Source organism: Periophthalmus magnuspinnatus, chromosome 15, assembly GCF_009829125.3.
Source record: "Periophthalmus magnuspinnatus isolate fPerMag1 chromosome 15, fPerMag1.2.pri, whole genome shotgun sequence".
NCBI classification, from domain to species: domain Eukaryota; kingdom Metazoa; phylum Chordata; class Actinopteri; order Gobiiformes; family Gobiidae; genus Periophthalmus; species Periophthalmus magnuspinnatus.
In genome coordinates, this window is record NC_047140.1 from 295,353 (window position 1) to 308,256 (window position 12,904).

General features: G+C 40.7%; 1 protein-coding gene across 1 annotated transcript; it reads right to left on the reverse strand.

Moving 5' to 3' along the window:
• Positions 1-15: 15 nt before the first annotated feature.
• ndst2a (N-deacetylase/N-sulfotransferase (heparan glucosaminyl) 2a) lies at positions 16-12,245 on the reverse strand. The gene is made up of 14 exons (XM_033979151.2): positions 12,099-12,245; positions 9,741-11,145; positions 6,398-6,485; positions 6,180-6,334; positions 5,726-5,911; positions 5,520-5,648; positions 5,154-5,336; positions 4,621-4,717; positions 4,396-4,519; positions 4,101-4,275; positions 3,857-4,027; positions 2,615-2,724; positions 2,444-2,546; positions 16-1,735 (listed from the first exon to the last, which is right to left on the reverse strand). Exons 2-14 carry the CDS (start codon positions 10,809-10,811, stop codon positions 1,610-1,612), a joined length of 2,718 nt encoding a protein of 905 aa, XP_033835042.1. The 5' UTR covers positions 10,812-11,145; positions 12,099-12,245; the 3' UTR covers positions 16-1,609.
• Between the last annotated feature and the right edge of the window lie 659 nt (positions 12,246-12,904).

A 12,904-nucleotide genomic window follows, 5' to 3' on the forward strand; every position in this document is an offset into this window, starting at 1 on the left:
AAGCAGAAACCCATTGCAACACATTGCAACAAAGGTAATCCTTTATTTTGATCTTGATTCATAGACCAAGTATAAAATATAAAAAATCTTGAGTATTTAGTCAGGGGGTCTCATTAAGAAATTCTTAATGAATGTGAATGTATGGATCAAGTATGGACAAAACACAAACACAACCTTTCTAAACTTTACTTTTCGTCACCCTGAGCATAGATCACCTTGTGCCTCACAGACGCGTTCATAGCTTTAAAAAAAATAAAAATAAAAAATTCCACCACACTGTTCAAGTCTCTCTTTTTATAGATCATAAACTTAACACGGACAAGCTGCATACGGAACATTTTTGGATGTACATTACAAGCACTTTACCTAGAAGACCCCATATACTAGGCTGTGTGACATTACAATATCAACTTATTGTTCAATATATGAGCTGGAAAAATATATATTTTGCAGCTCAGTATTTATCGTGGGTACTTTTTTTTGCAGTAGTGGGGAGATCGTCACAATTTTTATATAATAACGCAGGATTTGAGCTGTAGAGTGTAGAATAAATAACTGCTATGACCAATTATTAGTTCATTCTGCAATTTATTTGTCGCAGCTCAGGATTTTTTATGATACTGTCCATTTAAAAAGTGCTTCACTGAGATTTTCTAGCTTTGTGCTAGTGGCACAAAGTATTATCAATCAATATTATCATTTATTGCAATATTCCTCTGTAGCAAAATGTTTCAAAATTTGTTGACAGACCTATCCATAACTGAAAACTCAAAAGTATAGCTCAGTATAGCTAAGATTCAAAAGCATACAAGAAATGGACATCAGCCATTTATTGTGTGGTTCACGGATGAAAATAATAGTGGTGCGTTTTAAAAATGTGGAATTAAAAGCAAGTATAAAAGCTTCAGAATTCAATGAACATCTGCCTTAAACCTAGTTTCGTACAAACGGGGTCGAGTCCATTGTTTATCTCATATTTACATCTATGTGTGGCTCAGCAGCACCAGTAAGACACAACAACTCAGGCGTGTTTCCACCAAGTGCATTTCATGTAGAAAGTTTGTGATTCAACAGTCGGATGACTGGGGAAAATGCTTTAGCAGATATGTCAATAGAACACATTCTTGTGATTGTAACAGCCATGATGGTAAGATGGGATCTGGATGAAGCCCATATTAAAAGGACAAAATGGCACTTTTTTGTGTTGAGAGAATCCCCATTCTGTTTATTGCACCTGTATGATATGCATATCAAACATCTTTCTACACTTGGTGGACACAGCCTCATCTTCGGACCAATTCTTAGTTGCTCTGACTTTGACTCCCTCCAGGTTTATTACAGTAAATACTCCTTAACTTAGTCCAAGAGTAGTAGCAGCAGCAGCAGCAGCAGCACAATGATGCTCTTAGGAGAAACTACAATTGGCTACAGAGCAACGTGCACTGACAACACCAGCAGCGTCCACCACTTCATATCACAGGAGACCGTCACCACCATGCCCAGTCTGAAATCCACTGTCCTGCTGCTGTGTACACCATGTTGGACCTGTGCCCACACTGACCAAGCAGCAGGTGCAGCCTGATATTCCAGTCTCTGTACAGCTCTTTCCTCAGCTCCAGCTCGTACTCTGAAGGTCTTGTCGGAGCCACGCAGGCAGCGGTTGGCCCAAACGATTCAACAGACGGAGTAGCTCAACATTGTGTTCATGATAATATTCTGTTAGATATGCACGAGTCTGCAAAAAACAATCCAAACCAAACAATAACTACATTGTATAATTAATTATAAAAAATGTCAAACATTAAAACAAATGATAACCAGGAAATGCTTGATAATGCTTGACATGCTTGATGTTGCCTGACAAATCGAGAATTATATCGCTGTATTTTATATTATGCAGACTGGTCCCCATGCCCTCTGTCGAGTCTTAAGCCCAGCCAAACTTGATCATGCAATCAGATTTGTTTTTTTTCAATGACACGTGAAACAAAGCAGCTCATTTCTCATCCATTCATTTACAAATAAACTCACCTCAGGTTAAATAAGTTCAGTGGTTCGGTAATTGATTTTGCAGAAATATGCAATGTTTTTCAGCCCTATGTGATATTTTTTCCCTTAATTTTTTTCCAATATGGACGGACCATGCATGTCCTTGGATTGTCAATCACACCCACTTGAAAGCTGGGAGATTCACCAGTGGCCAGACTCACATCTTCATAAAGTATTGAAAAAGTGTGTTATCTGGATCCCAGGCAATGACAAATGGACAATAAGCTCTGAATGATGTGCATTCTGACTGTTAAATTGTTGGCAAGAGGAGTTGACAAGATAGGGTTTTAAAACAGAAATCTGTATGAGGGGATGGGGCCTGGCTTGGTTTCATATGTGCACTTCACTTTAGTAATTGATAATGAGTCCAGAAATGGAGACTCATGTGATGTACCTCAGGGCTCATCGCGACGTACTTCCTGCCTTTACTTTTGCCCAGACATTTAGCCCGACCTCCATCCAGTCGTTGGCACCAGAAACCTTTATTATCGTCAAATCTAGTTACAAAGCAGAGCAGTCAACATACTAGACCCTTCAAAACAATGTTTATAAGTATGATAATTACACGAGAGCTTGGGTGTAGTTGAAGAGTGGTGTGACACCAAGAAACTTCTGTATTCCCTCCATCACCAAGACAGGGTTGGACCGCAGCAGAGCTCCATCCACAATGTGCAACTGTAAGTAACAAACTGTGCTGACCATTTACTGTACATGTATTGAACAGACATTATACATTTTGCATAGTAACGCTCTTAATGTTATATAAAAATAGACAGTTAACATTGTAACCTCACATTTAAAGGCAAGCAATAAAAATAACTATTATTGATAATTATATAACAACTAGTAATAATAATTTCAGCACTGAAACTGCATTCAAAGGAATGGCTATGACCTGTTAACATAGCAGCTGCTGAAGTGGCTCACGTCATTTGTTTTTTTCTTGAACCTCCTAAATAGAACAGTGGATATGTTTAAGTTTTAGGCATCTTTTTTTTATTTTTACTCTTAAAAATCTTGCCTCTTGAATGATATATCTATCTTTTTTTATACAGATGTCAGTCTGGTCCTCATGGCCTCCATTGTTCATTAGAGTTTATTGATTTGCTCATTAATTCTGCAGAAATCTACAATTTTTTCTACAATGTTTTTCAGTACCTGTAATATTTTTTTCCTCATAAGCAGCCACATTTGTTTCAATACGGATGGACCATCTGAAAACAGGGAGATTCAATGGTGACCAGACTCATCTTCATGAACTATTGAAGGAGTGCGTATTCTGGATCCCAGGCAAATGAAAATGTAGATGCTCCCAATAAATGATAGAGGGGAAATTTACAGGGGGCATCTGGGTTACTATAAATTATAAGGGGCACACCCTAAATGGACCCCTAAATGGAATACAATATTCCATCACTTTGTGTCACATCGGGTTTCTCCAAGTCTTCCGGCCATTTGTAACCTCATTAATTATCATCTAATGAGGTTACAAATGTCTAAACATCAGGTTACAAAGGGGTCTTGCTGTCTTACAACACTGAATATTTTCAATTCAGGCACATGTCCCAACTTGTGAAACTGCCATCTTGGACATGCCGGTGTGGGTAAACAAAGTCACATGACCAACGTAATGATGCATCAAAAACTGAATTCTGCAGCACTCTGGAATTTCACCAGGTCAACTGAAAAAAACCTTCAAAAAGTTTCCTTCAGTTACACAAAATTCATCTAGGTTCAAGTTACATCTGTGTACTGTTACGGTTAGGGAAACCTTACAAACACCACATAACAAAGCAGATGCACTTACCTGGGAGGGCTGGTAGTACTGCAGCCAGCGCCCGATATGAATAGCATAGACCCCAGGAGTAAGGCAGCGTCGCTGGAGGGCCAGCAGGTTCCTAGGGGCTGAGGTACTTGCCGTCACCACTGCATGGAATGTGTTATTGAGAGCAGCAGGGTCTTGGTGTGCCCTCTGGTGCTAACAAATTCCAAACAATGAGCCACAACACACTGAAAATATATGTGCATGATCCTGAAACCGAAATTGTTACCTGGTACCAGGAATAGGCTCTGTCTGCTGGGTGGATTAGTATGGCCAGGATTTTGGCTCTGGGCAGGAGGGCAGCTGCTCTTTTAGGGGCTACCTCTGTGTCAAAATAGTTGGCGCTCTTCTCAAACATGAAATCAGTACTCACATTTGATGGTAAAGGGAAGAAGTCCATATACCTAAAATGTTTTTTTTAAATATTAAAGTTATTTTTTATTTGTCCACTTCCTTTTGGTAATTGTGGCTAACAAATGCGTCTTTGAATGATACCTGAAAGCTTACTTCTGAATGTTTCTTACCAATCAATGCCATTGTTATAATTAGATCCACAAAAGAACTGAATCTCCTCAAAGGTAGAGTGACTGGGAAAAGAACTGGTGATGGCTGGGTGAAGGCTCAGGAATGTATGAAGTGCTGTAGTGCCTGTGAAGAAGCATGAGGGTTAGCAGAAGTCCATTATCAATTACACATAAGGGCATTAGTTAAGTTTAGTTCAAAACTGATCAGAATCATACTGGCTGTACCTGTTTTTTGTGGTCCAATTATGAGGAAGCGAGGCAGTCTGTCACAAGTCTTCTCTTTAGACCAGATGTCTTTGTGCCGTTTGTCATGACATGGATTCTACAGATAAAGACAGCAGAGGAGAGCTTTTGGTTAAGGTTTTTACACACATGTAGTTTAGACATCTGTATATTTGAACTTTTTCGTGGGTCACATTCTGTGCATTGGTTTACAGTGCTCAAAAAGAAAAGATGACGTAAAACAAAAAAATTTTTTTGATGAAAGATCTAATTATGACTCATAATTAAGATACAAACTTGAAACCAGTTAAACCCGTTTCATTTTGATGTATGGAGCTCTATTTTTCTGTGTACAGCCATAGCATGGCATGGGTCTGTGTTTCGCCCCATGTTGCTGTGTGAGCACAAGCAGAGAGGATTGGTTGGTTCCTCTGAATAAATAGAGAGTGGGGGATTAGGGGGGCACAGTTCTTGTTAAGTGCGGAACTCTCTAGAGCCAGAGAGAGTTGTTGTTGAAGTGCTGCATGTACTCTGACCTGCCACAAGGGGTCTCGCTCTTCAGGGAAGATTTGGAAGTATTTCTCAGCAAGAAGTGTTGGGGGCAAAGTCTGGAGTTTTAGGTTGGTCCAACACTGCACAAACTTTACCAGAGACTCAAAGGTGTATAAGCCCAGGCGATCATTCCCATAATTAGACAGATGCGTCATAAAAATGCTGATCTGTAGTGCCAAAATATAAGACATTTCATTACAAACAACCATTCAATAGAAGACTCGTTTGATCTGATAATGACAAATATTAGATGCTGTACTCTACATCAATACAATGATTTTGTAATAATAATTTTAAAAAGTCTTCATAAAATGCATGTCATATATTACACAAAAATATGTGTTTCTTACAGGGTTGAGCAGAACTGTTAGGAAGAGTTCTCCTCCTCTGATACTTTTGTCCAATTCCTTTGAACCTCCAGGATACTCATTATAGAAGATGGTGTGAGTGAACAATCCACACGTCTGCCGAGGCAACACCTGAGGCACAGCAAGCACAGACATAAGCCCGGGGCTCATTTTCTCATTTTGGAATGGCAACAAAGGAACAGACAAACCTGGATGCCGTTGTGGATAAAACCACGGCGGTAACGAGCGGGCCGGAGGTGGGGGTACTCCTCTGTGCTGGTTACTTTAATGCCCCACACAGACTTCCAGGCCTCATAAAGCTGGGTGTGAACAGGATAAACCCCTGAATGATGAGGCGCTACAGCATACCCCAGGTCAATGGGTATACCGTGTTCCTGAACACAAACACCCACAACGTTACATATGTCTGTGCTCTTCAAAGACAGAAAAGTGGTGGTTGGTTGAAACTAAACAATAAAGATTAAATAATGAGATGCACTTTAAGCCGATGGAAATTGAATGTGACATTGAATACATTTGCAGTCATAATTGCACATTTCTTAACAATATAGTAAAAAGCTACTCTTAGAAGGCCAAGGAGGTATGGGTTTGGGCCACAGGTCAGCTGATTAAGAGATTCAGTATGAAAGGGGTGATGCAAACCTGTGCAAAGACTTTGTTAAGCCTCATCTGTTCTGCGAGCACACTGACATTGTGGAAGAGATGTGGCTGCATATGACTCCACATGTGAGGGAACCACCAGAAGTCCATCCTATGCTCCAGCAGCATGTCATCACCTTGGTCCTCCTCATCAGTCCCTGTAACACAAGCATGAGATTACACACCAGAGGAAATAAATGACACTTAAACAAAAATCATACCTGTGTGATAGAACTTTCCAGAAAACCCCAAATTGAAGGTGAAATTTGGAACCAATGCACGGAGCTTATTTTGAGTGTTCAGCAAAGCCTGAAAATGAAAAGAAAAGAACATCATCTACTACAGCAAAAACTATATGAAATAGTATTTTCAAATGTAATTGCATTTAAATTGAGAAACTTGACAGGAACCACTTGGTTTCAGTTAGGGCTGGGTGATATGGAGGAAATAAACTCATATTAATCAATCTTTTAAAAACAAGATAAGACTTAGTATTGATTTCATGATCATAAGCAATACAGATTTTAAATCTGTGCCATTTAACCCCAACAAACAATCACATTTCATCTTCCAAAATCTTCCCTCTGCTCCAAATTGGATCTACAGCCAATCCTGTCAATAAAAGCATGCAAACATGACAGTGTCACTCTCAATTCCTCTGCCCTAGCACCATTGAAAATACCTAACAATATATTGAAGTTAGCCAGAGGAATTAATGCCAAAATATAAAGACATACCAACACATCATTTATCCAAATGAACATTAATAAAGCCACACTGGAAACATTAGAGTGCATTACAGTGTAACGTGACATCGACAAGACACTGGAGGCAAGTAGCAAAAAATCCCTTAGAAACATCTTATAAAATGTTTTATGATGAAAACAATTTTTAGTGTAAAAAAGGGCCAACATTGCAGTAATTTTGAGTCATAAAAATCAGAAAAATTTACAGAACCAAGTTAACTTATTAGAAACCAAACCCTTTACAGTTTGAGTAAAGATGATCTTACTGAAAATTTTAATAAAAATTCAAATGATTAAAATTTTTAATAATTAGTTTGAATTAAATATATTCATTTATTTGATTGGGACACTGCATGATACAGCACAAATGTAAATACAGCAGATAATAGCTAAATGCTTATTTCCATCTGTTGTCCCAAAAGGCTGGGACGATGATAACGCTTAGAATCAGAAAATTAAATACTTCTGTAGGATACGACAAAACCTTGTTAAGTACAAGACGTGTGCATTTCATGTATGTAGGTCATCCATGGGCAAACTACGGCCCGGGGGCCACACAAGGCTCTTTGGGCTTATTAATACGGCCCGCCAAACGTAAACAAATTATATTAAAATAGTTAAAGGTAAAGTTTTTCTGCTGTGTTTATTTAACTTGAAATGTAATAAATTAATTATTAATTTAATTAATCCATTTGAAAAACAATTTGTACAATGAGCCTTGCATATTCATGCTTTGCTACATGTTACAGGCCAAATCGCTAATGTGATATAAACATATACATATATACATATCCCGGCCCAGCCCCTCTGTCCCCCATTGCGGCCCGTGTGTCAAAAAGTTTGCCCATCCCTGATGTAGGTGCTACTTAAATTATATAATTTGTACAACCCCACCTTTTAAGTTACAGTAATATAATAATGATTATTATTATTATTATTAGTCTAATCAATTACAAAAAGGGTCTAACTGTGTAATCAAGATTCTTAATATAGTGTGTACACATTTCTTTGTGTTTAGCAAAAGAGGTTTAAATGTGTCAACTAGACAAATCAGAGTGAAGTGCTCATTCAAGCAGCTTCTTCAGTTCTGGTCAGATTGCTGGTGGACACTGCGTTAAATATATCTGAAGGGAAGGGCTAACCACACTGAAATTAAACAGCTATTGCCTCCAGTTTCAGCCTTAACGACCCTATTCAACCGTTAATGGCCCTCCTATTGTTCATTTTGTTTGCTTTAGGTCTGACGGTGAAATCAGACCTGTGAGAGATTATGTCTCAAGTCCACATTTTGGTTTAAGAAAGGATTGTCTTTCCTAACAAAAATAGTTTAACTAACTCCCCTTCTCAAACCATTTTTCTCTAGCTAAGATCTGAACCTCACCATCTGCAAAAGGAGTGGTTAGTGGCTTTGAGATGGAGATGTTCAGCAGACTGGAGTCCAGAGGAACTCTCGCGCCAGTGTTGGTATATTCTCTTATGGAGTGGTTATTTCTCCAGTGTAACGCTCATTGCACTCTTCACTACACTGAATGAAGTAGACCACATTACTTTGTTTATGGCTCGGGGTTTTGTCCTTTGGGTGAACCAGTTTGTCTTAAAGTGTTTGTAGGTTTGAAATAGACCAGATCTTGAATTTTGAAGAACATTCAAAATTCATGATCTGGAACCCTTTACTGCACGTATTAATGCTGTGGATCCAAACATCAAGTTCACACGGGAAGATGCCAAGGAGAAAAAAATGGCTTTCTTAGATTATGCAGTAACTACAGGAGAGGACCAAGATGACTCCAGATAGAAGGAAACCCATACACACTGACCAATACCTGCTGTTTGATTCACACCATCCACTGCAGAAAAAACTTGGGAGTTATCCGTACACTACAACACAGAGCTCAAGTGGTACCCACAAACACAGAGGGCAGGAGAGCTCCTCTGGACCCCAGTCCGCCATACATCTCCATCTCAAAGCCACTAACCACTCCCTTGAAGATAGTGAGGTTCAGATCTGAGCCAGAGAAAAGAAATGGTTTAAGAGGGGAGTTAAAGAAGCTATTTCTGTTTGGAAGGACAATCCTTCCTTAAACAGGAATGGGGCCTGAGACATAATCTCTTACAGATCTATGATTCTTTCCTTCGAGACAAAGCAATCAAAATGAACAATAGGGGGGGGGCTATTAACGTTTGAATAGGAATCGTTAAAGATCAAACTAGAGAAAATAGGTGTTTACAGTTTCAGTGTACTGAAGAAGAGGCTTGGATGAGCAACAAAACGTCTTCACTCCTACAACAATTTGTCCAGTTGACAGATTTAAACTTCGTATTTTGCCATGTATGAGACCTGGACGACTGCAGGATTACACAAACATTTGCTTGAGTGGAAAAGTAGCTCAAACATTGTACATTTCCTCTTGTACAGTACATTTAACAGTCTATTTCTGTAAGATATCTAGGGCTTTAGGCCTAGTCGATTAATCGATTGATAGTTCTTAGTCAAAGTTTGTTTTAGTAACTAATCATTTTACTTAGAAAGATTTACGTGGGACTGCAGAAAAGACAAGTCAGTGAGTGAGTGAGCTGAAGACAAGGTGTTTTCTTTTTTTAAAGGCAGATTAAACTTTTGAGGAAAAACGCCTTTGAAATTACAATGTCTCAAATCTATGGATACAAGTTGACTGAATGAAATAATAAAACATCTTTAGGTGCAGATTGGACAATTGTTGTTTACAGATGAAAACAAATGTTATGAAAGCAAAATTACCTACAAACAAACATAGTACACAGTATATAAAATCATCTAGTATTCAAAAGAATTACCCACCTCCACATCAGACACCTTCATGCGCGTTCCTTCTTTACCCACAAAGATATCATCCACGTCTACTAGAATCTGGCGGTCTAAAGGCAAACAAAGTCTCCTGCCAGTCAGGTAGGCAATGGCGTCCACAAACACCAGTTTATGGAGCCAATAGTTCAAATCATTTCCAAAAAGAACTCGCTGAATGCCATCGTGCAGTCCAAGGTCCTGCACCACAGTGGCATGGGCCGACCTTGAGGGGCTTGCAACGAAGTGTGTCATAGACACTGAGGACTTTGTACTGGCCACAAGCACTGGCTCATAGGTGGAGTGATTGGACTGGAAGATGGTCCAGTCATCTCCAGGTAGCAGGCCCTGCTCCACCTGGTTTGGTTTAGTTATGTAGAGTAAAGGGGCACTAGGATTTATGCGGTAGTCACGGAGTCCCAGGTGTGAATGCAAAAAAAGTGGGAAACCTTTGAGCTGGGCACTCAGAAGAGAGTTTTCATTGGCTTTATAGAAGCCAATAATTCCTACACCATATTCTGAGCAGTATTTGTCCAGGAGATCTCGATTCCATGCATCTAAATTTACATATTTCAGCAGATTTTCATAGATGATGAGGGCAAAGCGGCCCTGATTTTGCTCTGTAAGCGTAGGCATGCCTCCCTTCCCTGGAACTATCTCAGTTTGATATCGAAAGCGGCTGGACTCAAGGATGGCAATAATGTCCTGGACAAGCTGAGAATATATGCTTTCCACAAAAAGCAGAATCACTGGATCAGTCCTGGAGATATCTACAGCCTTCACTTGCCTCTGTTGGGCATGGTGCCCGGGAATAAACAGAGGGGCCCTCTGAACCCCTGGGGCCCAACCTGCTGCCCCTGTGCTTGAGCCAGGGGCCATCCCTGCACCTCCACAGTCACTAAATGGTAATGGAGGGGCCTCTTTGATTTTGGGGTTGTTGGAAATGTAATAAGCAAGGAAGGCCATAGACAGTAGGCAGAAGATGATGAGAGCCAGAATGAGACGGTGGAGCTCAAGCTGGCGGACACCACGCAGCAGCTTCCACAGCCCCAGGCCAGCAGTGGCCATGGTGAGTGCCGGCCAGTGAGCGTTGAGCACAGGCAGCGCAGAACTGGGACAGTAAGGCAGGTCCAGAGCAGGACAGAGCAGGCGACACCAGCACTGAACTAGACTGAGAAGCAGCCATTTACTCTAAGTCACCATGGCCAGCATCATCAGATCCACTCTACTGCAACAGCTCTGCAGGAAGAAGGGACACGAAACAGGACAGGTGCTGATGGAGGTGTCTCAGGCAGACAGTGGTCTGGTATCTCACCACATGTCCATCTGCTTGAAGGGCCTCTCACCTGCTGCGGGGCATAGCCCCCAAGATTACCCGACACAGATGTCCCAAGCCCAACACCTAAAAAGGGGGACATGTAAATCGTTAGGAAAAAAAATTGCACATCCAAATTAATTAAAACAAACATTGTAAGTCAATATTGGCACAAATAATGCATACATCTTGTTAAATACTACTGATGATAAATGCCTGGGCAGAGCTAATGGTGCTGCTGGAAAGGGTGGGGTCAGGTATGGGGACACTCTCCACATCATTATTACAGAGGTCAGAGCTCAGGGTGTTCTGGTCTCAACACCTCTATCTCAGGTGGGTTGCTTGTTAACAAGTTAAAATGGCCCGGTCTCTTACCCTTATACCTTTAACTGGAACTGTTGCATGAAAGATTCATAACTGACATGTGGATCTAAATACTCATTAGACAAGAATGTTCGTAGCGGACAGTGGGCTGCTGTGTGGCTGCTGTGACCCATAGAAACACACCTCACACCTGTTCTTGTTCCACGTCAGACTGGCACTGGCTCTGACCACATCGCTCTAGTTGATTCACGTCTGTCGCACAGTGTTCAGCAAAGAGGACAAGGATGCGAGGCTGTTTTCACCTGCTCAACATATTATGACCCACTGGTGTTGCACTTATTAGGATGAACCACCATAGTCCCTTATTATCATGCCTTTAAGGTTACGACACCTATGCTCATTTTACAGCGTTGACAAGGAACAGCTCATGTATGATCAATAACGACACCTCTATGACTCGGTGCCAAAAGCCTGTTAAGAATCACCAAGACAAAGGGCGACAAGGCAGATCGCATTTAGAGCTACAGAGACTTGTGCTTGATTTAACGGAGCTTGAAGCTACAGGCTCGAACCCCGATCCGCTGCAGTGGCTTTCCCGTGAGTTAGCTGTAGCGGCTACGGCTCAATCAGGGTGAGTGTAAAAAAAACATCTGTCCTTAAAACTTATTGACAAAGTACTAAACTACAATGCACCACATCAATGTTGTGTATATTACCAGAACAATCCGAATATTCAGGCGCAGTCCAAAGAACACGGCGCTGTGTCTATAAAGTTAAAAGGGAAGTTGGAGCGTCATAGCTGCTCTTGGCGCCATCTTGGTTCTGCTCTAGCGCTCTGGACTCAACCAAATGAGCTGAGCCGCGGGGGTGCGCAGCTGTACCAGTGTGCTGCTAATTCAGTTACAGGCTATAATTAGAACAATAATTCTGTAACATCCTAATACAACCTGTTATGACTGTATTACAAATAGTTATTTAAAAGGTTATATTCAGTCAAATTATCTAACTTTCACAAAGTGGACTTGTAAATTTTGAAATGATGGTTAGGTACTGTGGATCGGGGATCTTTTTAAAGTTAATGTCAGGAAAGGTTACTTGGGGGTCAAAAATACCAATCGCCCATTGTTCTTCCTCGGTTTCTTATTCTTATTCTTCTCCCCAAAGGATCGCATTTTTCACCCCCTGAATATGCACGAAAAGTTCCACATATGGATATAGGATCGGCTGGCTTGGCGAAAAACTTCATAAAATTGGCATCGCCACAATGTCCCACGGCCACCAGCTCGACGGCGCCACCTAGAAAATGGAAAAGTTTCAAATTAATAGTGAGCCGACACACATATTTCGGCCTAGCTCGACAAAATTCGCACTAGTGATAGAGTTCATGGAGACAAGCAAAAAAGCCAATCATTGTGCTGCCCTAGGGCGGACAGGAAGACAGCCATATTGGATAGAAAATTTGCCACTTTTTTCGATGTGTTTTTCCAAAATGTATCTAGCCCCAGGTGTTTGGTCCAAATGA